Source organism: Gorilla gorilla, chromosome X, assembly GCF_029281585.2.
Source record: "Gorilla gorilla gorilla isolate KB3781 chromosome X, NHGRI_mGorGor1-v2.1_pri, whole genome shotgun sequence".
Lineage (NCBI taxonomy): Eukaryota > Metazoa > Chordata > Mammalia > Primates > Hominidae > Gorilla > Gorilla gorilla.
Window position 1 is genome coordinate 112,413,758 of NC_073247.2, and position 27,009 is coordinate 112,440,766.

Consider the following 27,009-nt stretch of genomic DNA (forward strand, 5'->3'; position numbering starts at 1 on the left):
AGTCTAGTAGGAGTCAGAGATAAGTAAAAACAATGCCAATAAGTGTGAAAAGTCCTAAAATTGAGATATGTACAAAGTGCTGTGAGAGAAAAGGAAGGCAAAGTTAACCATCTTGGGCTGGGATGGGCTGGGGGAAGGTTCCTAGCAGCAAGGGTGGGTAGAGTTCCAACAAGCCAAGAAAGGAGGGAAGGGACCATGGAGCAGAGTGAACACGTCTGTGCAGAGGCTCCAGGGTGTGAAAGGAAGAACAAGAAACTCAAGGAAGAGCATGAGGCAGAGGGTGTCCAGAATGAGGAGGCATGGGGTGAATGCTTAAAATTAGGCTAAGGACATAGGTGGGGTTTGCTTGTGAAGAACATGGTATGCAATGCTGAGGAACTCAGACCGTACACTATGCCAAGAGGGAGCCAGTGAGGGGGGTCTAAGAAAGAAAAAACTCTGGTAGAATGTATTACTTTGCTTGTTCCCTCTCTCTCTCATATTCCTCTCTCTCTCTCACACACACACACACATACACAACTCTCACATACTCAAACACACAGACACACACATTTAATATATTCACTATTTTCTCACACATGAGTTTAAAATAAACTCCTATATCTGATTTTCTGGCCCTACCCTATTTATTCAACTTTGTTTTCTATCTTTCCCTGAAACCTCTTAGCAGTTAGCCTCTCCCTCCTCTGACCTAAAGGTGAACTCTTGTTGATGGCATTTCCTTTGCCTGAGACTAGATCAAGGCCCACCTCTTCTCAGGTGACCCCCTCCTCTGACTTCCTCCTAGGGTCCTTAAAGTCTGTAACACAGCTTTTGGCAGTCTATTACCATAGGGAGTTGTATTGTTTTCTAATTGATTGTGTCCCTCTTCTCTCCCCTACTAAACATAAACTCTGGGAGCTGGAGAGTAAGCTCCATAAGATCAAGAATCACACATTACTTGCTCACCACTGTATCTGCAGTGCTTAGCTTATAGTAGATGACCAGTAAAGATTTCCTAAACACACACAATTGTAATTAAGAACATGCTTGTTTGATGTCTGTCTCCTCTGTTCCATGAGGGCAGGGATTTTTGTCCGTTTTGTTCACTGATGTTTCTCAAATACCTAGAACCATATGTGGCACATAATGGATGCTCAACAAGTATTTGTTGAATTAATTATGGATTACAATGTGTGGGATTTTGTCTGTCTTGTTCACCACTACATCCACCACTCTTGACATGGTAGATACTTGATAAATTTATGGAATGAATAAGGCCATGACGATCACGTCTTCTTCTTCTTTTTTTTTTTCTTCTGAGACGGAGTCTCACTCCCTAACCCAGGCTGGAGTGCAGTGGCGTGATCTCAGCTCACTGCAACCTCTGCCTCCTGGGTTCAAGGGATTTTGTCTGTCTTGTTCACCACTACATCCACCACTCTTGACATGGTAGATACTTGATAAATTTATGGAATGAATAAGGCCATGACGATCACGTCTTCTTCTTCTTTTTTTTTTCCTTCTGAGACGGAGTCTCACTCCCTAACCCAGGCTGGAGTGCAGTGGCGTGATCTCAGCTCACTGCAACCTCTGCCTCCTGGGTTCAAGCAATTCTCCTGCCTCAGCCTCCTGGGTAGCTAGGATTACAGGCGTGCACCACCACGCCCGGCTAATTTTTTTTGTATTTAGTAGAAACGGGGTTTCACCATGTTGGCCAGGCCGATCTTGAACTCCTGACCTCGTGATCTGCCCACCTCGGCCTCCCAAAGTATGGGGATTATAGGCATGAGTCGCTGTGCCCAGCCACATCTTCTTTACATAGCTATTACACTGTTAAGCAAATGGTAGATACTCAATACATATTTGTCACAGGTGAATTGGAAATGAAGCAGGCTCAGGCTTGCTTTTGAACTTTGTATTCTCATAAGTACAATTCTTCCCCTTATGACTGAGAAGGGGTTACCAATTTGCTTGCATACACAGGAGAAACACCCTTTCTACAACAGCTTAAAATTCTTCCTTCTATAACCACTGATTTTCCAAGAGATGGAAATGTCAAGCGTGAGGGGAGGGAGATTGTAAGTAGCTGCTCTGTGCTATGGCAGAATAGTCTCATTATCAGATACTAAAATGAAAAAATCTTGCTGAGTGAAATGTAGCCCTCCATCAGAGACCACTGGGAAGCAGCTAGATTTGCTCAAACAGCCTCCCAGTAAAGCCTCTCCAGGCATGCTTTCCCTCCATTCTTAGTGTGGGAAATCAGTCTTGATCCTTCGGGCAAGAAGTACATGTTTTTTGTTTTTTGTGGTTTTTTTTGTAAACAATATAATCTTAACAGAAACTGAAGTCCAGAGAAGTTAGGTCACTGGCATGAGGGTTTCAAAGCGTATCTGACGTGATACCATATAGATTGCAATATAGTTCAGAGTTGGGAGTCTAAGGAATTACAGGAAAAATCTTAGGGAATGTCAAAGTCAGCTACAGTCTTCCCCTCTCTTTGGTGTTTGTGAGTGTTTACGAAATTCCTTTTCATTCAATTCTTATGTCATGCTGAGTCATAAAAAGAAGTGTTCTTCAGTGCAACACATCTCTGGAGGCCTCTTAAGCCAGCCTCTGTGTTAGTCATCACTATATTCACAGGCTTGGAGCCAGTGCCATTCACACTTCCCCCTCTTCTGCAGCAGACGGACTGAGTTCCTCTAATCCCTGTGTTCCTTCTCCCCCATCTTTCTAAAACCCTTCTCTGAGAGAGGAATAACTATAGCTTCAGGGATAATATAGCTTTAAGGAAACTTTTGGCAGATGCGGACGTCGTAACATCTGGGCAGTGTTAACAGAATCCCGGAGGCCGGGACAGACCAGGAGCCACTCGTTCTAGGAATGTTAAAGTAGAAGGTTTTTTCCAATTGATGAGAGGAGCAGAGAGGAAGGAGAAAGAGGAGGAGAGAGAAAAAGGGCACAAAATACCATAAAACAGGTAAGATCTGCAACTAACCCCTCCACACTCCACTACCCCAATTCACAATTGTGAAGGGGATAAGGAGACCCAGAACTTGGGCAACATGGCTGGGGGTGGAGGTCGGGGGGAAGTTCTTTTATGAAGCTGGATCATATGCTGCTTTTCATTTGTGCCGTGACCTGACTGCAAACACATGTTCCCAGCAACTTCTCAGCCCACAGCAGAGGGATGGGATGGTTGACTCTGGTGAGTCAAGTATTAAGCCTGAGATTGGGGAGAAGCTGGGCAGGTACGAGGTCACAGGTTCAGGGATCTGAAAAAGGAATGCCTCTGCTCCAGAACAAAGGAACTGGATGGAGGCTAGATGTGGGAGAGGGGTCAGTGATTAGTTATCTAATGTTCATTTCCTGGACCTCTCTTTAATCTCGTCTTTCTGCTCCTTTTGTTGCCTCTTTCTGCGTTTATCTATCTCTTTCCTTCAGCTCTGTCAGATTTTCTTTCCTTCCTTCCCACATCTTTCTACTTCCCTTGCCTCCTTCGTTTACTCTCACTTTTTCTCTGTCCTGCTTCCCTGTCACTTTCTAGACAAAATCTGAAGCCAAGTAGCAATGAATTAAAAAATACACTTTTCCCTTTCTTGGGCTTTGCATGTCCCTTAGGGACTCTGGCCAGAATCTACCACATTTTTGTTTCTCTATTTCTAGGACTGACTCCTCCCCTGAGCATGGCATTTCATTGAAAGCCCGTGAGTGAATGGGTGCTTGCTGAAATGCCCAGTGGCCAATTTATACCAATGGGCAGCAGGTTTTAATACTGTCATTTACAAAGTATTTGCCCGCTGGGAACCACAAAACTCTCGTCCCATTAGGGTGAGGACAGGGGAGGAAGTGAGAGGGCAATTGGAGCTTGTTCACCCTCTCCTCATGTACCTCAGCAGGTCCTCCTCTACCTCGCTGACTTCCTGCTGGCTCAGCAAGGTAAAACTAGAGGGTTAGGCTGGACTTGAAAGCCAGAAGCCACTACCAAACCACCAAGCCTTAAAACCCAAAGCTAAGAACAGAGCCAGAGTCTAGTTACTGCCTGGGACACTAGAGAAGGGAAACTTTCAGTCCTGTCCAATACAAAGTTGGTAATAATATTGTCTAATATATAAATTACCTCCCTATATGACAGACAATAATCAATTCATGAGGTAGACAGTATTATTATTCCCATTTTATAGATGAGGAAACCGAGGCTTAGGGAAGTTAAAAAATTTGTCCAAGACCCCATAGCTAATAGGTGACAGAATTGGATTCACATCCAGACCGGTGTAACTTCAGTGTTCAAATTCTTAGACCACATATGCTAACGCTTTCCCAGATTAGTGGCTAGGAAATGTTAGTTGAGTGAATGAAACCTAATGGCAGCCTTTAGGTCACCAGGTTCCCTCCTGGTTCTGTGTAACTTCATGTTGGCCTTTTCCTGGTCTCAGTACTTCAATGTCCCTCTCTATAACTTGGACCGTGAAGCATTTGCATCTGATCCCACCAGAGTCAGATGAAGATTGGTTGTTTTACATCCTCCTCCTCCTGGGAGGAAAAGGGACCATAAATAACAAACAGAGTCTTGTTATTCTATAACATGAAAGATCCTTATGAGGGAGATAATATAAAAGGCATTCATTAATTATAAAATCTCTCTTCTTCCTCACAGATCCCATATTTCTGCTTCCCCTCACTTTTAGAAGTTAATTGATGGCTGACTTCTGAAAGTCACTTTCCTTTGCCCTGGTACTTCAGGCCATATACATCTTTTCTTGTCTCCATAATCCTCCCTTTCAAGGATGGCCAGTCAACTAACTCAAAGAGGAGCTCTCTCTCTGCTGTTCTTCCTAACTCCGGCAGTGACACCAACATGGTATGCAGGTAAGTTCTAGGAGCTGTTGCCTATTATTTCCAGGAAGGATAGGTCCTAGACCAAGACTTGGAGAAGGAAGAGTTAGACTACAAAAAGAGACACTTATTTTCTATACAGGGAAGTATTAAAGGACAATAAAGATGGTTAAACATGGCAACAGACTACCAAGGGAGGCTTTTAAGGCAGCCTAACAAGAGCTATTTGAAATAGGCCACACTAGTACAAACATGAGAAGGTTGGACATCACCTTTGAGGCCATTGTCTCACCTGCTTGTGCACTTAGCTTCCTGAAAACCATTTTCTAATATGAAATCCTTTATGAGTCAAATCTTTATTAATATTAATTCTTTTATGAGTCAAATACTCTTGTCAAGACCACAAAAATGGACTTAGACCACATACCTCATTTGGAAAAAATAAGGGGGGCAGGCAATCTATTCAAGTGAAACGAGAATCCTTCAGACTTCTTCCCACCCTCTCTGAACTTATTTATAAAATGAGATTTTTTATAGCCCTTTTATGCCAAAGCTGTTAGTGGCAATACAGATCACATCCTTTTAATCAGGAATTTCCCAGTTTCTTCTCATTTGTTCTTTACTTCAGAAGGGATGGAGATTTCTGGATTCCTGAATATTTCACTCTTCACCCAAAGAGCCAGAGAACAAACTCAGTGAGAAGAGGGAAAGGGGAGGGGGAAGGGATGAGGGCAGGATAATGAAGTGGCATACAGAGGTTTTATATGGGGCCCAGCTGGCATTCCAAGTGCTAAGAATATTCTGTGGCCTGCAGTGTCTGCCCTCACAGGGGCCCGTGGGGAGGAGTGGGGGAAGGAGACAGGCCCAACCAATGGGGTTAGGAAAATATCCAGAGATGAGTAAATAACAAACTGCTCCCATCACAGCCACAGTCGCTGCAGCTAAAATTTTCCACATGCCCTTAGCTCCTGGTGGAGGCCTTTGGCAGTAGCTCTGTTTGTCTGGAACAGCTGCATCAAGCTTTCAAACAAATATGCAAACTTCTTCCCCTTTTTGGCTTAACCTGGCTTTGTAGGGGGTGAAGCACAAGGACTGACATTGAGATGAAAAAATTCAAGTCAAGCCCTTGGCAGAGCATATCCTGTTTGGGGTTAAAGGTGCCTCAAGTCTCCAGGAGATAAATATGCAACTGTCCTCCCCAACCTCCCCTCGCTTCAGTTCATTTACAGAGACCAAAATCCAGCCAAAGACCACAGGACTAAAGGAGTGGAGATTAGATGGCTCAAAGCCCAATTCTGAACACCTGTATGAAACCTCATGGCATGCAAAGGTCTTTACCTTTCCCAAAACAGAAGCCTGAGCTGTTGGAGGCGTGAGCACAGAGCAGTTTTTTAAAAGTTAGATTCAGTTGAGGTTCTCAAAGGGCTATTTGCAAAGGTGGAACACCCCACTTCCACGTGAATCACAAGTCACCACTCCTGAGAAGCTCAGATTGGTGAGGCCTCTGCCAGCCCTGCAATTCCACTCATTCTTCCCTCTTCTATCCTTAGGAGGCCACATGATGAGAGACATTTCCCCTACACTGCTAGCTCAGCTGTTGGGCTTGCCTTCATGCCTTTGTTCATTCATTCCTTCAACAAATATTTATTGAGGACTCTTTATGCATCCAGGACTGTTTTGTTTACTTGTACAGCCTTGTCTTCAAATGGGCATGGCACAGAATAGCAGCCAAATGTGGATCCAGGGCTAATCAGAAAAAGGCTCCAGGAATAATCAGCAGTGGCTGGGAAAAGTTAAGAATATAAATAAAGCAAAGAATGGGTTAAAAGTGTGTGCTGGCATATCTGTGCAGCCCAGAAAGTCAGACTGTATTTGTCATCATAAGCCAAGGATTAATATGAATCTTAAAATAGTCTTTTAACTATCAATTACATGTCTAACTATACTTTTGTGAAGGGCAGTGCTTAGAGGGCCTGACTGTACTATGGAGGTTGGAGGAACCCAGTAACAGACCACACAGTAACCAAGCACTAATTGATCTAAAGGAACTGAGGAATGCTCCCCAAGTCCTTCCCCCAGGGCTGAAGAGGGACAAGCAGACAGAATAATGTAGGAAATGTTCCCCTTTAATTTCATTCTTATACCCATCTTAGTATTCCACCATTTGCAAAAAAGAAAAAAAAACTCAAAGATAGGCAAAGAGGGGAAATGGGAAAATGGAAAGGTTTAAAGTGGCAAGATGGTCTGAACCCTTTCTCCACACAAAGCATAGTTGGCACTGGTCCAGCTACTTCCGCACCCTGATGGAGACTGTAATTTATCTTATTGAGTCTTCCCCACAGTTTTCCTACATCCTTTGTAATTCTGGAATGATGTAAAATGCTTGGTGGCCTTCGATCCCACACACACAGTAAAAAAGCTGGATTGCAAAAGAGATTTTGGACTTTTACCCCAGTTGGACATTATCAAAAGCTCTTCCCTAATCACCATCTTCAGTGGAGTGTCTGAGTTTGGTATCTAGGGGGTCAAGCAGACCTGGGCTGGAATGCCCACTCTGCTGCTTACTAGCTGGGAGACCTTGGTTCTCTTGGTTCCTCAAGCCTGTTTCTTCGGCTTTATATTGGAGCACATTAGTAGTACCTACCCTGCTGACATGTTATGGTGACATAATGAGCTAACATATGTAATGTGCTTAACACAGAATATGAGCTGAGAGATATTAGCAGTCATTGTCGTACTTGTTCTTGTTGTTGTTACTGTTATCAAGCCACAGGGCTCTGACACTCCTGACACTCCTGTTTTCTCTTCTGTTAAACAGTCCTTTGCTCCCTGCTGAGCATTTCTTCAAAAGCTGGCTCTGTAACCTGAGCAGGGAGACCTAATACTTTAGGGAATCACACACATCTGGCCTTCTGTTTACAGGACCTATAAAGCTTTGAGGCTAATACCGAACTGAAACAGCTGACAAAAATTCCATGACCCCCCCCCCGACTCCCCCGCACCCACCAAAGAAACCTCCCATTATGGGAAAAAAGAGAGCAGGGGAGATGAGGTCTGAGAAGAAATCAACGGAAGCCAGAAGAAGAACTGAAATGGGAAAACAGAAAAAAAGAAAAAGGGGAAAAAGAAAAAATGAACTCTTTCCTCTGGAATGAGGGCAAACCAACGAGGACATGATTTCATAAGGCAAACTTTCAATTGATTCATTCCCTTGTTCACCAAGTTGGACTGGTTTCCCAATACCTCACCTCCCCCACCCCTAGTCTGGGCCTGTGGGGAATGGAGGAGCTTCATCATCTGGCCCTCTGCTCCGCCCTTTAGTGCAGGGGGCCCTGTGCCTCTTCCCAAGAGGAGGAGGCGAGCTTGTGGCCTGAGTATTTACACAGGCCAAAGGGCTCCAGCACTAAAACCCAGCCCTGTCCTGGAAGCACACCCTCTCCTGGAAATAGGGAATTGTCTCTTGACTCCAAAACAGCCGGCTACCCTATTCCTGTGCGTGCATTAGGGCTCAGGGAGGCCGGAAGGAGGGCTTCCGGAAACTTCACTCCGGAAAGGACCAAGTTGTTTTCCAATTAGTTCGTATTCATGACCGATTTCCTGCCGTCTGGTGGAACATACTGTTTAGTCTCCCAGACAGCCGCAGACCTGCCTCCACTAGGGACTGGGCCACTTAACTGGATGGAGATAGGTTAGGAATGTTCTCTAGCTCAGCAGCTCCCTGTTAAAGTTCCTTCTGATTAGAGAAACAGGAGATTTATCCGAAGGACTCTGCCTTCTCTGTTCTCCAAACCAGGGCAAAGTGCTCACAAAACTGCTTTCATTTCCTCTTGCCTTTTAAGTCATCCCTCTCGGCCTTGGCACGCCACCCCCAGCAACGGTAATCCGGTAATCCGATGACAAAAAGGCCCGTGCCCTGTGGGCTAGTGGAAGCCTGAGTAATTGTTTTTTTTTTGAGGACCATAAGCAGGGCTGTCACTAAGGGGAAGACACAGGTTCTGTTTTTGCCTCCTATCGGGGACCACAGTCCATTCTCAGAGATTAGTCCCCAGTGTTTTACCAAGACTCATGTGTTGCTTCAAGGAAATGGGTCATTTATAGTCCAGATTGACAGGAATGATGTATGGTCAGGTTCAATTTTTTTCTTTTAGATGGAGTCTTCCAGTGCTCGCAGTAACTGGCCACCACAACCATGACCCTGCCCTCTATGCAACTGAGGTGCTGAGAATCACCCACAGTAGTTCTGCTGCCTTACAATGCAGGATTTCCCCCACTAAATATCCACCTGGCTCCCCACCCATGGAATGCCATGTCCTAAGGAAGTGACAAAGTTGGATGAGAGGGGGAAGGTTGGGAAGGAATTGAGTGAGAAATCAAGACACCGTCTTGATATTGTCTTCCTTATTCTAGGTTCTGGCTACTATCCGGATGAAAGCTACAATGAAGTATATGCAGAGGAGGTCCCACAGGCTCCTGCCCTGGACTACCGAGGTAATCTACCCTGCTTCTCAAGCCCAGAAAATCTCTTTTCTGGCCTCAGACCTAGGCCCTTCCCTGAAGCATCCCCATCAGGCTTGGCTCACATGTGCCAAAACTGTAGCACAGGGAATCGGGCTGTGATTTCTCATCATGAACTTGGTTACTGACTTACTGTGTGACCTCACCTCTCCAGCCTGAAGGTTCTCCATGTATTATTAATCATTAAGTATTGACTAGTTACTCAATGCCTAATCCTGTGCAAGGTAAGCCTGTGGGTAATACAAGGTCTCAGATAGGGTTTTGTCCCCATCATGTAGCTTATATTCTGTTGGGGGTGATGGGGGGGGTATAAAATTAGCACATGTAGGGCAAGTAAGTGTGAAGCTATGTCATAGCAGTAAATGCAATAGGGTTTAAGAAAAAGAAGTCAGGAAAAGGGTCATGAAAGATGACATTTAGGCTAAGCTTAGAATGATAGGTGGGATTTTGAGAACCAGAAAGGGGAGGAGAGAGCATTCAGCAAAGCAGATGGCTAAAAATACGGAAGTAAGAACAAACCTGGTAGAGGAGGGAGCTAAGAAGAAACCAGCCTGATTGGAGGAGATGGAATGTGGAGGGAGTAGTATCAAAGAAGGTTAAATATAGGCCAAGTGCAGTGGCTCATGCTTGTAAACCCAGCACTTTGGGAGGCCGAGATAGGTGGATCACTTGAGGTCAGGAGTTCGAGACCAGCCTGGCGAATATGGTGAAACCTCATCTCTAACAAAACTACAAAAAATCAGCCAGGCATGGTGGCATGTGCCTATAATCCCAGCTACTCGGGTGGCTGAAGCAGCAGAATCGCTTGAACCTGGGAGGTGGAGGTTGCAGTGAGCCGAGAGCTGAGATGGCACCACTGCTCTCCAGCCTGGGTGACAAAGCAAGGCTCTGTCTCAAAAAAAAAAAAAAGTTAAATATAAAGAGTGAGACCAAATTAGGAAAGACTCCATGATCTAGGGACAATACTAATGAGAAGCAGGAAAATTATCTGTGATGAATGCTGCATAGTGAGTAATTCCTGCATTAAAAGGGAAGTTAGGCCAGGTGGTATCTAATATCCCTTCTATTTCTGATTCTTTGTTTCTTTGCTTTGCAAGCCATGTGGAAGAGTTTAGCTGTTGTACTAGGATCTATAGGGAGCCCATCACATGTTTTTGCACAGAGGCATGACACAGTAAATTGTCATTTTAGAACATTAACCTGATTATTCTATGCAGAAATAGGGGTTCAGTGGTTAAGTCTGAGTCAGGGAGACTCTCCAGGAACCAGCTACAGTAATGTTGGCTAGAGATGACTGATGGTGGTGGCAAAGAAATGGAGGGTACAGATGAGCCCCATAAATGTTTCAAAGAAAGAGATGGCAAGACTTAGCACAGACTTGATGTACCAAGAGGCTAAGAAACAAACTGATGTCTGAAAGCACTCAGTCTGTACACCTGGAAGAAATAAGACCCCTCTCAGAAAGACAATGTCAAAAAAGAAAACTGGTTTGGTAAAGATGCCCTACAGGCGGCGGAAGGATGAAGTTGTGTGAGTCATCAGCTTAGACAGATGGGTTGTCTGAGGGAGCAGAAGGCCAGGGTCAGAGCTTTAGAAGACATCTGTAGACATGAGTAGGAGAAGAGGAACCAGCAAGGGGAAAAAAAAAGAATTAGTGGTCAGTCATGTAGGAAGATATCTGGGCAGTACCTGTCATATTACAGAAGCCACAGGAGAAGAGAGTTTTAAGGAAAGGAAGGGGTAAGAGATAAATTGTGTCAAATATTGCAAAGAAATCAAATTGAGGGTAAAGGAAAGATTTGATTTGGCAAGAAGGAGGTAAATGGTGACCTTTAAGAAAAATAGTTTCAACTGAGAAATTATCAGAGCTTTGAGTTCCTCTGAGCATCTTTGTAGCTACCTTCTACTCACGTTCTTCTCCCTGCCAAATGGTGCATACCCACTGCCTGTCTCCTCAGCACCCACTAACTCCTAAACTCTCTACAGTCTGTTTCTCGCCCACTCACAAATCTACAACCTGAAATGACATCTCTTGAAGAAAAAAGTTCTCTCCCGTGAGAGAACCAATTCCCATGACCCTTTCTTGAGCTTGTCTCTCAGTCTCTCCAGCAGCAGTGAGCACCTTCCTTTCTTCTTAATCCCCCTTCCTTGGTCTCCATGGCATTTCACAATTCTGGTCAGAGCTGAAACTGGGAAAGGAGGTGGACTCTCTGGTGGTGACAATAGAGAGAATGAGACTGGGATCTGAACTTGGGTCAACCCTGACCTGTCTCCTGAGCTGGTGGACTACATCTCCAACTGCTGCTACACACTTCCATTTGGAGATACCTAAAACAAAAATATTTCCTCTCTCCTGAAAAATGTTCTACCTACTGACCTTCCTACTTCTGATAACACTACCATCATTCTCTTAGTTACTCGGACTTCAAAATACCTCAATGTCACCTCTAATAGGTCCTGTCACCTTTAATAGCCCCCTTTTCCTCATCACTTCCTGCCAGTCAGTCACCAAGACCTGTCATTTCTTTATTAATCCATGGGATTAAAACTTTGACCTCACACATGGATAATACAGTTGCCTCTAACTGGATTATCTGACTCATGTTTCCCCCTCCCCCAAACCTACTGGCCCACAATGACCATTTTAAATCAGAATCTGGCCTTGGTCTAGCTTCCCAGACTGACAACTTCCTACCTGTTCTCCCCACATGAAATCTGTGCTTTGGTCAGGCTGTGTTCAGTACTGTGTTCCCAACTGCTTTAGCCCACACTGAGCTTTCTCTCACCCATTTATTCTTTCATCGAATATTTATTGAGTACTTATTAGGTACCTCTTCTGAAATAAATGTTTACTGTCTAGACACACTCATTTGGCCTTCATTATGCGCTGCCTCTTTGGTTTACTTTTTATTACCCTCAAGAAAATAGTTCTGTATTTAACTGTATTTAGCTATATTTCTGTATTTGACTGTATTTAACTGTATTTGTGTATTTAACTGTTTTTAACTGTATTTGACTGTATTTAACTGTATTTGTGTATTTAACTGTTTTTAACTGTATTTAACTGTTTTTAACTGTATTTGTGTATTTAACTGTATTTAACTGTATTTAAGGAATCATGTGTGTTACTCTCACAGAGCCATGGTAAAAAGTAGATGCTGACCACTAGCATCCTGGGAGCAGAAGCCAGATTATGGGAGACTATAGTTTGGAGAGGTGGCTAGTAAAAAGCAACAGATGCAGAAGGTACTTTCATGGAGTCTGCAGCCCTATTATTAACATTAACCTTCTTCACTGGTTCTTCTTAAATGAGCAGAAAGCCCTTTAGAGAAATATAAGCTGCATAAGGGCCTTTGGTTTGGAGGTCTAGTGTCTCATAGCTCTTTTTAGGACTTAGTCTCAGGGCATAAAATGAATTGAGTGAAGTTAGCAATGATGAGGGGGAGGGAGCGGCCAGGAAAAGTACAACCTGAGGCCCCAGCCTCCCAGGTAAATTCTTTGTGACCTTATAATCAATAGGTCTGCAACTGTAGTGGTAAATGACTTCCCGTAATTTGAAGATGCTGTCTCCAGATGGCAGTAGTGTGTCTCAGTCACAGGCTCAAAACGAATGCTGGGAACCACAGCATGTTGCTGCTTTAGGAAAGATGGGACAGTGGCTCAAACCCAGACACTGACTTAGGGAAAATCATTCACAGGGTTGAATATTTTACACATGAAATTTCATTTGGTTCTCACAACAGCCGTATGGAACGGTTTATTATCCCCCATTTTACCAACCAGGAAACTAAGCTCAGGGAAGTTTTAGATTCAGAGAGTCACAGAGAATTTAAACTCAGATCTGTCTGACTCTAAAGCCATGCTTAATCCATCTCTTTCATCAAAAATTAACTCATTGTTCTAAAAAAGAAGACCAGAAAAAAAAGAACAACCGAATCATTATTTTAGAGCAAATTGGCATGTCATTTGCTATCATTTTCACTCATCTTGCACTTTCTATCATTCCCTTATACCAACTCCTAGCTTGGAGTCAGCTGGGCTGCTGCTTTCCTTGCAGCTTGCCTCATCCCTGAGCAAGCTAGTCACACTGCCTGGGTTATCTGAAGATAATAGAAGACAACAGAGAAGGCCCTTTCAAAACTCTTGTCAGCACTTTATTTTCTGCATACACCTTAAAAAGAGATAGACAGATGAATAGCTACAGAAAGCAGAGACAATGGGCCTGAGTTCAAACCTCCGCTTCTCCCCCTTCCAGCTCTTGGACTCTGGCCAAACACCTATTATGTGCCAGTCACTGTGCTATGTATTTTATAAATGTTATTTCATTTAAATAAATTGCACACTTGCTATGTAGTGATATGGAAAGATCTCTAAATACACTGTTAAGTTTACCAAACAAGCAGTAGAGGGAAGAGTGGGCATAATATGCTACTCTATGTATTAAAAAGGAAGGAAAAATAAGAAGCTATACCAACATTTGCTTTATAGGCACAAAGAAACTATTAAAAGTAGTTATTTGGGAGGGGACTAAGTGGGGGTGGGCATGGGAGCAGGGGTTGGGGGAAGACATTTTACTTTGTAACTTTTTATACTTTTGAGGTTTTGAGTCATGCGGATATATTATCTATTCAACAAGGTCAGTGTTTACTTCAAAATAGTAGCCTATTTTATATCTGCAGTGGCAGACACTGCAATTACATAGGACATGGGGTTTGGAGCAGACAAAGCTTGGGTTCAAATTTCAGCTCTACCCCTTAACTTGCTTAGGGATCCTGGGCAATTTACTTCCTCATCTGCGAAAGAGGGATAAACACCTGCATACCTTACAGGGCTGTTGGGAGAGCTGTATAAGATGATATATGTGAAAAGGAAAACATGTAACATGGTGCCTAGAACACAGGAGATACACAGTAAAGACTTACACATTTCCTACCAGACAATTTTGCCATACAGTATTTTTGGGGTTTTTTTAGGTGGGGTGTGGGAGTTGTTTTTTGTTTTTTTTTTTTTAAGACAAAGTTTCGCTCTTGTTGCCCAGGCTGGAGTGCAAGGGCGCAATCTTGGCTCACTTCAACCTCTGCCTCCCAGGTTCAAGCAATTCTCCTGCCTCCGCCTCCCAAGTAGCTGGGATTACAGGCGCGCACTACCGCACCCGGCTAATTTTGTATTTTTAGTAGACAGGGTTTTACCACGTTGGACAGGGTGGTCTCAAACTCCTGACCTCAGGTGATCCGCCTGCCTCGGCCTCCCAAAGTGCTGGGATTACAGGGGTGAGCCACCACGCCCTGCCAGCCATACAGTATTTAACCACATTCTTTTTTCTTTTATTGGTACATAATACTTTACATATTTATGGGGCACATGTTGAATGTCACACGCATAGACTGTGGAGTAATCAAGTCAGGGTATTTGCGGTATCCATCACCTTCAGTATTTATTATTTTTATGTGTTGGTATCAAGTCCTCTCTTCTACTTACTTTGAAATATACAAAACACTGTTGCTAAGTATAGTCACCCTATTCTGCTATCAAACATTAGAATTTATTTCCTCTAACTATAGATTTGTATCCATAACAAACCTCTCTTCATCCCCTCTGCCACCCACTTACCCCTCCCAGTCTCTCGTATCTATCATTCTATTCTCTATGTCCATGAGATTAACTTTTTAGCACCCACAATTAAGTGAGAACATGCAGTATTTGTCTTTTTGTGCCTGGCTTATTTTGCTTAACATAATGTCTTCCCGTTCCATCCATGTTGCTGCAAATGACAGGATTTCATTCTTTATTATGGCCAAATACTATTCTATTATGTATATGTACCACATTTTATTTATCCATTAGTCCACTGATGGATACTTAGGTTGATTCCATATCTTTGCTATCGTGAATAGTGCTGTGATAAACACACGAATGCAGATCCCTTTGATATCTTGATTTCTTTTCCTTTAAATAGGTACCCAGTAGTGGGACTGCTGAATCATATGGTAGTGCTAGTTCCCTCCCTCCCTTCCTTCCTTCCTTTCCTTCCTTCTCCTTCCTTCTCCTTCCTTTCTTCCTTCCTTCCTTCCTTTCTTCCTTCCTTCCTTCCTTCCTTCCTTCCTTCCTTTCTTCCTTCCTTCCTTCCTTCCTTCCTTCCTTCCTTTGAGATGGAGCCTCATTCTTGTTGCACAGGCTGGAGTGCAGTGGCGCCATCTCGGCTCACTGCAACCTCTGCCTCCTGGGTTCAAGCGATTCTCCTGCCTCAGCCTCCCCAGTAGCTGGGATTACAGGCACCCGCCACCACGCCCAGCTAATTTTTGTATTTTTAGTAGAGACGGGGTTTCACCATGTTGGCCAGGCTGGTCTCGAACTCCTGACCTCAGGTGATTCACCTGTCTTGACCTTCCAAAGTGCTTGGATTACAGGTGTGAGCCACCACGCCTGGCTAGTTTTCATTTTTTAAGAAATTTCCATACTGTTTTCCATAGTGGTTATATTAATTTACATTCTCATCAACAATGTGTGGTTCCCTTTTCTCTGCATCCTGGCCGGCATCTGTTATTTATGTCTTTTTTTTTTTTTTTTTTGAGACAGAGTCTCACTCTGTCCCCCAGGATGGAGTGCAATGGCATGATCTCGGCTCAATGCAACCTCCACCTCCTGGGTTCAAGCAATTCTTCTGCCTCAGCCTCCCAAGTTGCTGGGATTACAAGCGCCCACCACCATGCCCGGCTAATTTTTGGATTTTTAGTAGAGACGGGATTTCATCATGTTCGCCAGGCTGGTCTCAAACTCCCAACCTCAAATGATCCGCCTGCGGAGGCCTCCCAAAGTCCTGGGATTACAGGCATGAGCCACTGTGCCTGGCCTTTTTAATAATAGCCATTTTAACTGGGGTGAGATGATATCTCATTGTGTGGTTTTGATTTGCATTTCCCTGATGATTAGTGATGTTGAGCATATTTTCATATATCTGTTGGCCATTTGTGTGTCCTCTTTTGAGAAATATCTGTTCATGTCCTTTGCCCAATATTTTGTTTTTGTTTTTTGTTTTTGTTTTGGAGACGGAGTCTCCTGACCTCGTAATCTGCCCACCTTGGCCTCCAAAAGTGCTGGGATTACAGGTGTGAGCCACTACACCCGGCCCCTTTGCCCAATATTTTAATGGAATTATTTGTTTTTCTACTGTTGAGTTGTTCAAGTTCCTTGTATATACTGGACATTATTAGTCCCCTGATGGATAAGTAGTTTGCAAATATTTTCTCCCATTCAAGAGGCTGTCTCTTCACTCAGTTGTTTGTTGTTGTTTTGCTGTGCAGGAGCTTTTTAGTTTAATATAGTCTTCCTGGTCTATTGTTGTTTTTGTTTCCTGGCTTTTGAGGTCTTAACCATAAAATTGTTGCCTAGACCAATATCCTGAGGAGTTTTCCCTATGTTTTCTTCTAGTAATTTTATACTTCTGGGTCTTACATTTAAGTTTTTACTCCACCTTGAGTAAATTTTTGGATATGAGAGATGGGTGTCCAATTTCATTATTCTGTATAAGGTTATCTAGTTTTCTCAGCACCATTTATTGAAGAGAGTGTCCTTTCCCCAGTGTATGTTCTTGATGGCCTTGTCAAAGATCAGTTGGCTATAAATATGTGAATTTATTTCTGGGTTTGCTATTCTGTTCCATTGATCTATATATCTATTTTTATACCAATACCGTGTTGTTTTGGTTACTATAGCCTTACAATATATTTTGAAGTCAGGTAATGTGATGCCTCTAGCTTTGTTCTTTTTGCTTGAGATTGCTTTGGCTATTCTGGCTCTTTTTTAGTTCCATATTAATTTTAGGATTGCTTTTTATATTTCTGTGAAAAATGATGTTGGTATTTTGATAGAAAGTGCATTGAATCTGTAGATTGCTTTGAGCAATATGGTCATTTTAACAATATTAATTCTTCTGATCCATGAACACGGGATATCTATTTTTGTGTCCTCTTTAATTTCTTTCATCGATGTTTTATAATTTTCAGTGTATAGATTTTCACTTCTTTGGTTAAGTTTATTTCTAGATTTCTTTGTAGCTATTGTAAATGGAATTGCCTTCTTGATTTCTTTTAACCACATCCTCGTTTCAGTTTCCCATGGGCATTCTTTGGGTACAGTTGCTCAGCCACTTATGAATTTTTAACCATATTGTCACCTCTCCTGTATTACATCTCATCCACATCAATGACATGAAAAGCATTGTCACATGCCTCACTTACTTCCACATAGTGTATCCACCATTTCCCCTGCTCTACCAGTCTGGTGACCCTACCCAAACAGGAAATTAGGTCAATCTGGAATTACTTGTTCCAGAGGGTTCCTGGAGATCACTATTTCTCTGGGTAACTGCCATACGCCTTATGTTTAAATATTCTAGAACACTATGCTATCAGTGCTGTCAGTGTCACTAGGCTATAGTTCCCAGAGACTTCTTCCTTATTTGAAAACTGAGATTGTGTTTGCTCTTCTCCAGCCTTTCAACGTTTTTGTCTTTATGCCAGGATTTTTTCTGGGTCAGAAAATTTGAACTTATTTACAATAGTTGGGGCCTCTCCTACTGTCTCAGCATTTAGACCGACCTTTATATTTCCCTTTACCATTCTTACTTATTCTACCGATTCCAATCTGATGTGTATTTTCCTTGACAGACTATGGGAGCGATATAGAATGGGAGTGATTGTTGAGGTCCCAGCCTGCCAAATAAGGTCTTTGTGATATGTGTTGTGGCCTTATAATCAACAGCTTTGCAACTGTAGTGCTTAAAAGACTTTCTGTAATTTGGAGATGGTGTCTCCAGATGGCAGCCATGTGTCACTGCCACAGGCTCAAAAGTAATGCTGGAAGCCCCAAGAGTAGTGTTTACTGAAGAAAAGATTTCTCACTGTCATCTGTCTTCATTCTCCAGTTGCACTCAGAAGGAGGCTCTAGCCTTTCTTTGTTCCTTTGGTGTCTCATCTACTTCTTTTTTTTTTTTTTTCAAAGCTTTTTTTTTTTTTTCCCCCTTAGGATGTGGGAACTGAGTCAACTCACATGGGGCTTTAGCCTTCCCAACCCTAGGCTAACAGACCTGTGCCATGCTGTGTGTGTGCATCCTTGGACAGGCGGCCCTCTGCTTGTTTATATGTGCCCCTTTAAACTCTGAACCCACTAAAGAGTCATTTATTTTGTATAGCCTGTGAGGCATCTTTATGATGCCTTTATGATTTAACAGCCCTATAACCTTTTGTGCTCAGTACTGAACTGGGATTGGACTTTAATTCCTAAGAAGCCTTCTTCCTTCTTTGATGTCACATTCCCTTCCTCTCTCTAGTTTACATTTTTTTTGTATTATCCTTTAAATTTTTATTTTAAACATACATACAGAAAAACTCACTCTTTTTGGTGTACAGTTCTGTGAGTTTTGACAACTGCATAGGGTCACATAACTCCCACCACAGTATGAGACAGTTCCATCACTTCAAAATCTTGCCCAGTGCTTCCCCTTTGATGTTATTCCCTACCTCTACCCCTAATCTCTGGCAAACACTGATCTGTACTCTGTCACTGTATTTTTGCCTATGTCCCTATATTTTTGTTATATAAATGGAATTCTACAGTATGTAGTTTTTCAAGTGTGGCTTCTTTCACTTCCCAAAATAAATTTGAGATTGATTGATGTTGTTGCATGTATCAGCACTTCATTCTTTTGTATGAATACACCACAGTTAGTTTAGCCATTCACCCATAGAAAGACATTTGAGGCTGGGCGCGGTGGCTCATGCCTGTGATCCCAGCACTTTAGGAGGCCAAGGCGAGCAGATTAAGAAGTCAAGAGATCGAGACCATTCTAGCCAACAAGGTGAAACCCCGTCTCTACTAAAAATACAAAAATTAAATACAAAAATTAGCTGGGCGTGGTGGCTTGCGCCTGTAGTCCCAGCTACTCGGGAGGCTGAGGCAGGAGAATCAAGCTTGAACCCGGGAGGCGGAGGTTGCCGTGAGCCGAGATTGCACCACTGCACTCCAGCCTGGCGACAGAGGGAGACTCCGTCTCAAAAAAAAAAAAAAAAAAAAAAAAGAAAGACGTGAGATTTGAGTTGTTTCCAGCTTTTGGCAATTATGAATAGAGCTACTTTTAACTCTCGTGTACAGGATTTTGTGTGGACACAGGTTTTTATTTCACTGGCATAAATACCTTTAAGTGGGATTGCAGAGTTGTATGGTAAGTGTACCTTTCTTTATAAGAAGGTAGGTGTTACCTTTATAAGAAATAGCCAAAATATTTTCCAAAGTGGCTGTATTTTTGCATTTCCACCAGCCATATATGAGAATTCCAGTTTCTCTCCATCTTCACAAACACTTGGTATTGCCAGTTTTTTTAAGGATACCCTCCCTGATGGATATATAAGTAGTATCTCATTATGATTTTAATTTGCATTTCCCAAATGATTAATGATGCGAACATCTTTTCATGTGCTTATTTGCCATCAGTGTATCCTATTCAGTGCCATGTGTGTTTATATCTTTTGTCCATGTTCTAACTGGATTGTTTGCTTTTTCAATGTTTTGAGAGTTCTTTCTATATTTTAAATACTAGTCCCTTTTATGGCTTTGTCTTTTCACAGAGCAATTTTTAATTTTGACAAGGTCCAATTTGTTAATTCATTAATTTATTTATTAAAATTTAATTTTTCTTGCCGGGCGCAGTGGCTCACGCCTGTAATCCCAGCATTTTGGAAGGCCGAGGCAGGAGGATCACAAGGTCAGGAGATCGAGACCATCCTGGCTAACACGGTGAAATCCCGTCTCTACTAAAATACAAAAACTTAGCCAGGCATGATGGCAGGCGCCTGTAGTCCCAGCTACTCAGGAGGCTGAGGCAGGAGAATGGCGTGAACGTGGGAGGCGGAGCTTGCAGTGAGCTGAGATTACGCCACTGCACTCCAGCCTGGGCGAGAGTGAGACTCCGTCTCAAAAAAACAAATTTTAATTTTTCTTTTATTAATTCTGCTGTTGGTGTCATACCTAAGACCACTTTGCTTAGCCCTAAATCCCAGTGACCTTCTCCTGTTTTTTCAAGTCCATGATCCCATTTGAGTTAATTTTTGTATAAGCTGTGAGACTTAGGTCGAGGTGGGTTTTTTTTTTTTTTTCGCATATGGAAGTACAAGTGCCCCAGCACCGTTTGTTTGAAGGCTATCTTTCTTCCACTGAATTGTTTTTGTACTTTTGTCAAAAATCATTTCAACACACCTGTGTGGGTTTACTTCTGGGCTCTCTATTTTTTTCCATTGACCTATTTGTCTTTTCACCAACACCACACTGTCTTGATTACTATACTTCTAGCTTGCCTTTCTTCTATTGCTACAGTCCCCCGATGGTGTTATACATTAAATATCCAGGATGGAGAAGCTACATGCTACTCACCGAGGGGAGGAAATTATCACAGCAGCCTGGGCACGCGTTGTGAGCTCTCCTGTGACCGGGGCTTTAGATTGATTGGAAGGAGGTCGGTGCAATGCCTGCCAAGCCGTCGTTGGTCTGGAACTGCCTACTGCAGGCGTAAGTTGTGTGTGTGCATATGCTGATGCATGTATGCGAGAGAAGCCAGCCAGCCAGCTGCTGAGGGTATATGCCCGGAGGTGTTACTAATATGCCCTTCTCTCAAGTACAAATTGAGAATATTCCATAAGCCCCCCAGCAGGGCCTTTCCCCATTCTAACATTCGAGTTCCATTTCTCTGGGTTACTGCCCAGGCAATATGAGCATTTAACTAGCAACAAGCTCTTCTGTCTCAGGGAGCCCAGGAGTGCACAGCCAGAGCTAAGGCTTGGGTCTGAGGTCTGTTGTGGACCTAGATCTTCTTCTGGAGCTCCTAAGGATGTGTGGTCTTAGACTCTTTTCCACTTGTGGTCAACTGCTGTACTTCCTGGCCTGTAGCCTTAGAAGACCTTGGCAGTGGAGCTCTGAAACATCTGCTATTCTTAATTTTCTTCTGAAAGTCAGAAGAAAAATCCCTAAGTCTAGAATGTGAAAGTGCTGATATACACACATTCCAAATCACGTCCCCCTTCAGCTTCCAAATCTCTACCTCTTACTCAAGTTCCATAGCCTTTAAGCAGCTGAACTTTTCCTGTCCATATGTCCATGGCAGAACACCACTTGTAGGACACCCATGTATGTGCAGCCCTGTATTGGTCACTTCCTGTGTTACTCAATTCTTCAAGTACTCCCAGGCTGCTTATAGATGAATGGGATAGAAACACAAATGTGTGCACATCAGTGTGGTGTAACTGGATGCAGAAGTGCTGAGCATTCATATAGAAATGGGGCTGGTCAGAGAAGACGCTGTAGAAGAGAAAAGAAGCTTGATAGCCAGAAAGCAGGCAGTCACCACACCCCTCTCGGTGACTGGAATTAAATTGTTTCAGGACTTAGACCCCAACATTTTCAACAGGAATTTGAATCGGTCTGACACAATTGAAAAATACAGGGCTGTAAAGTACAAGTGAACATAAAACCAATTAAAATAATGGTGACATACATATTTCCAGGTGCCTACAATGAGTCAATTACTACATTTGAGCACTGAATCTAGCTTTGACTTTCCTCATAAGAGACAAAAGGGCAAATGCTTTGGATCTATCATTTTTCCTGTCATATGATACTAAGCAAACACATTCATCTGAAGAGACAAATCTTTTCTCTTCGCCCTGATTTCAAAAAGGTCATTTTTGCATAGGTCTTTACAAAGGGACACTGGAAAACAGAAAATGCAATAATCTTTAAGTCTGGTTTGCCAAGCAACAAAATGAACATAGCTTATACAGATCTTTATTCAAAGCTCCAACAATTGAACTTAGGCAGGATTAGAAGTTAGACAACCTAAAGGAATATATGGCCTCCTTCTCTCAAGCATCAGGTATCTCCAACAATACTTTGGCAAGCATAGGCCCACAATTAATCCATGGTGACAGGCTCCACCTCTGCCACATGTGGTGTCCAAGGCACATGGATTCCTCTTTTACCAAATACCACACCTGGCCCTCCAGGCACTGGTCTGACTTGTATTCTCGCCCAGACAGAGAGTCAGCCCAAGTTGGCATGTAAGTGAGCCTCAGCTGAGCAGTACCTACGGGAGCCCCAAAATTATATTGAGTATGCCTGGAGGAGAAAAGAAGCTTTGAACGTGCTCAAGGGCATCTAGCATTTGAGGAATAAGAGACAAAAATTAACAGTTGCTAAGGCCTTAAATGAGCCCAGAGGATATATGCATTGTCTCTTTTAATTTATACAACAATCCTATGAGGTATCCACATTTCACTGAAGAAAACACTGAGACTCAAAGAGATGAGGCAACTTCTTAAAGTTACAGAGCTAGTAAGAGGTAGAACTGGGATGCAAAGTCAGGTCTGATTTTTTTTTTTTTTTTGCTCCTGATAAGTTGTTTTCCTTCCCCCTCTAAAATAGATTCTATTTGTTTAGAGAAGTTTTAAGTTCACAGCAAAATTGAATGAAAGATACAGATATTTCCCATTTATCCCCAGCACCCACACATGTACAGCCTCCCCTGTTGTCAACATCCCCCACCAGAGTGGTACATTTTTTACAGTTGACGAACATAAATTAATACATCATTGTCACCTGAATTCCATAGATTATATTAAGGCCCACTCTTGTTGTATATTCTATGGATTTTGACAATGTACAGTGTTAGGTCTGATTTTGAAGTCTATATGCTTGGACAAGTAATTTACTTTTTTGACACCCCCCTGCCCAAGGGTGCTGCTATACTTTATGAAAATACAAAGACAATTAGGGAAAAAGGCAGTTAGGCACAAAAATGTAAGGGCAATTCAGGTAGGGTTTCTGTATTTTCTGCTCTTTCTGATGTTTCTCCCTGTGCTAGATGCCCAGGCATCACCTCCAGATAGTCGCACAAGCCACTGAGCTTGCCACTTGGTTTTCTCTTAGAGATGAGATGCCACGCACTACCATTCATCACTAGTGGCACTTACACCTGCACAAATGGAGTGCTTCTTGACTCTCGCTGTGACTACAGCTGTTCCAGTGGCTACCACCTGGAAGGTGATCGCAGCCGAATCTGCATGGAAGATGGGAGATGGAGTGGAGGCGAGCCTGTATGTGTAGGTAAATGCTGGTTGCTCCCAGTTGTCCTGGTGCAAAGAGCCACCCCAGCATTATATCGACAAAAGATGTGGAATTCTCACCACAGAAGGCATTCCTCTTAGCTATGAGGGTGGCACCCTGGGTATTTGCTAAACAAAATGATCTTCTCCCCTGAAGTTGCGCTTTCTTCCCCAGTTTCCTTGAGCACCTTGAACTTTTTATCTACCCAGTGTTGTGTGGCATTGCTTCAATGGATTCCCTCCAGGCAAAGTAAGGGGCCCACGAGTCAGCACTTGATTTTTCATCCTGGCAGACATAGATCCCCCCAAGATCCGCTGTCCCCACTCACGTGAGAAGATGGCAGAGCCAGAGAAATTGACTGCTCGAGTATACTGGGACCCACCGTTGGTGAAAGATTCTGCTGATGGTACCATCACCAGGTGAGCCTGAATAATGGATACCTCTTATGCCTTCCCTCGGCTTCTCTCAGTCATTCAGGCTGGTCACATTGAAACTGTACAGGCTAAGGTGACAGTGGGGATGTGCCTCAGACTTCAATTCTAAGGGTCTCTTTCCTCAGTGTTTATTTCACCCTGTCCCATGCAGGGTGACACTTCGGGGCCCTGAGCCTGGCTCTCACTTTCCCGAAGGAGAGCATGTGATTCGTTACACTGCCTATGACCGAGCCTACAACCGAGCCAGCTGCAAGTTCATTGTGAAAGTACAAGGTCAGAAAGAATTATTTAGTTTCCATATTGTTCATTAATCCTGCTCTACCCTGACCCACCCCATGTCTCTCCTCTCTATGCCTGGAAGAGACACACCTCATTTATACTGGGAGAGGAGAAAAACAAGTTCACCAAACAGGCTTATTTAGGAAGCCAGAGTTGCATGTGCATACATATGTTTCTGAAACCTTGACTCTCCAACAAGACTCTCATCAACAAGACTCTCATTATCCTAAATCCAGATAAAATCCACAAGGATATTCTTTATCCACTTCTTTTCTTAGACTTCAAAATGATCACATGTAATCAGCCTTCATTCTGTCGTTCACCTCTGATAAAATTGGTGGTGTTGGCTGCCTGATTCTTCCTCTTTGCTTTGTGTTGTATTGTTTTGTTTTGCTTTTCTCATTATAAAAATAATTCATGCTTATTGTTGAACATTTGATAAATAAGGAAATATATAAAGGGGAAAAATCTATTACCCCATCGTCCAGAGGCAACTGCTATTAACTTTTTGGTATTTTCCTTCCAGTCTTTTTTCTATACATACTTTAAAAAATATATAGTTGAGATTGTACTGTACATCCATAAATCATCCTTTTCACTTTTCATTAACAAAGTAATTTTCCCATGTTATTTAAAAATTCTTCAGAAATATTTTTAATGACAGCATAATATTCTACTCTAAAAATATAACATAATTTGCTTAACCCTTCTCCCACCAATGAACATTTAAGATTCCTCCAACTTATTTCTGTTATTAAGAGGAATTCTGCAAGGTAGTCATCTTTACACAGCATGTCCATAAAGTCTGGAAACAGATGGCAATATTTTCTTTTAAAGATTGTCAGTCTTTTGATAACAACATGTATATTCACCTGTGTTTCCAGACTTTACAAACCTTTGTCTGCATTTCAGATTTAATTCCTTAAGAAAGGAAAATTCCAGCTCTATCCCCAGCCAGTGGAAATATAGAAAAGCCATTTTTCTGATCATCCTAAGTCTTCTGGTCTAGAAAGCCCAGCATGGGCACCCTCTTAGCCTTTCCTTCTTATAAGAAACACCATAACTTCTTTTTTTTTTTTTTTTTTTTTTTTTTGAGACGGAGTCTGGCTCTGTCGCCCAGGCTGGAGTGCAGTGGCACAATCTCAGCTCACTGCAAGCTCCGCCTCCCAGGTTCACGCCATTCTCCTGCCTCAGCCTCCCGAGTAGCTGGGACTACAGGTGCCCGCCACCACGCCCGGCTAATTTTTTTTGTATTTTTAGTAGAGACGGGGTTTCACCATGTTAGCCAGGATGGTCTCGATCTCCTGACCTCGTGATCCGCCCGCCTCGGCCTCCCAAAGTGCTGGGATTACAGGCGTGAGCCACCGCGCCCGGCCAAGAAACACCATAACTTCTAACTTGAGCTCCTCCCTGACAGTGAGACGCTGCCCAACTCTGAAACCTCCGCAGCACGGCTACCTCACCTGCACCTCAGCGGGGGACAACTATGGTGCCACCTGTGAATACCACTGTGATGGCGGTTATGATCGCCAGGGGACACCCTCCCGGGTCTGTCAGTCCAGCCGCCAGTGGTCAGGTTCACCACCAATCTGTGCTCGTGAGTGAAACCGGGGAATGGGGCAAGTGGATGTGGTGATCAGGGGAACTTTGGAAGATCTTCCTCATGGACAGGGGTCCAATAACAATGTATATGATGTGGGAAAGGGGGGTTCTGGGATGTGTCTAATTTAAAGGCCAACATTCCCCCGTAGACTACTCCTACCCCAAGAAGAAGGGTTTAAAATCTCTAAGTGTTCTTTTAGGATTCCCCCCAAGGGATGGGAGAAACAGCCAGAGAGAGGTAACCTGAAAGACTGGAACACCTCAAGATGTTAGGTTACCTAAGCTGGGATGGAGGAGAAAGCCGTACTCTGACTGGTCACCTGCTTCTGCCCTAGCTATGAAGATTAACGTCAACGTCAACTCAGCTGCTGGTCTCTTGGATCAATTCTATGAGAAACAGCGACTCCTCATCATCTCAGCTCCTGATCCTTCCAACCGATATTATAAAATGCAGATCTCTATGCTACAGGTAAGGCCCACTCCCCTAAAGAGGGCTTAGCTCCTGTAAATTATCCCTTACCTTTTCCAAATCAGAGTTGTTCTCTGCAGCACAAACCTTACCTACTTCCTGAAACTTTTTGTGGATAGCATTTGATCAGTTTTACCATAGACATATTTAGCACATTTAAAAAACTGTTTTTACTGAAAAGGCAATAAAGTCACTGGAGTGGTGGCTGTGACTTGCAGGGAGCTGGGTGAAAGATGGGAAGGGAGTGTGGCAAAGCACTCTGAAGAGACTTGCAAGACAGCTATGATCAAATGTAAATGTTGGGAATTAAGTACATTTATGTTTTCAAGGAATAACAGCGCTAACAAACACTTATGCAGTAAGTGCTATGTAGCTATCCAGTACCGATCTATGGGTTTTACACATATCCATCCAATTCTCACAACAACCCTTTGGAGGTAGATACTATCGTTATCCCCATTGAATAGGTGAGGAAACTGATGCATAGGGATTAAGTCACTTGCCCAAGGTCACTAGCTAGTAAGTGGTGGAGCTGGGATTGAACACAGGGAGTCTGGCTGCAGAATCTGTCCTCTTAGCCACTACCAGTAGCAAAAAAGAAGGAAAAGCGTTATGATATCTCAAAGTAAAATGAGAGAGTTGCATGGCAGTTTTTAACATAAGAGATACCTAGCCAAAGCCACTGGTAGGGAGAGGTCAATAGGACAGAATAAATATGATTTTGGGGACTTATAAAAGAACAAGCTA

The 27,009-nt window shown here is 43.0% G+C and overlaps 1 protein-coding gene across 2 annotated transcripts in view; it reads left to right on the forward strand.

Annotated features, from left to right (window-relative positions):
* Positions 1-2,536: 2,536 nt before the first annotated feature.
* SRPX2 (sushi repeat containing protein X-linked 2) overlaps positions 2,537-27,009 on the forward strand; it is a 32,096-nt gene continuing 7,623 nt past the window's right edge. Inside the window, exons 1-9 of one of the 2 annotated variants that reach the window (XM_004064493.5) lie at positions 2,537-2,959; positions 4,637-4,848; positions 9,223-9,303; positions 20,698-20,889; positions 23,302-23,478; positions 23,771-23,897; positions 24,064-24,185; positions 25,609-25,788; positions 26,129-26,262. In XM_004064493.5, coding sequence (XP_004064541.1) covers positions 4,767-4,848; positions 9,223-9,303; positions 20,698-20,889; positions 23,302-23,478; positions 23,771-23,897; positions 24,064-24,185; positions 25,609-25,788; positions 26,129-26,262 — 1,095 coding nt within the window. In that variant the 5' untranslated portion in view covers positions 2,537-2,959; positions 4,637-4,766. Of the gene's footprint in view, positions 2,960-4,636; positions 4,849-8,478; positions 8,504-9,222; positions 9,304-20,697; positions 20,890-23,301; positions 23,479-23,770; positions 23,898-24,063; positions 24,186-25,608; positions 25,789-26,128; positions 26,263-27,009 lie in introns of those variants that run through there. The other variant, XM_063702944.1, reaches the window with a different exon arrangement.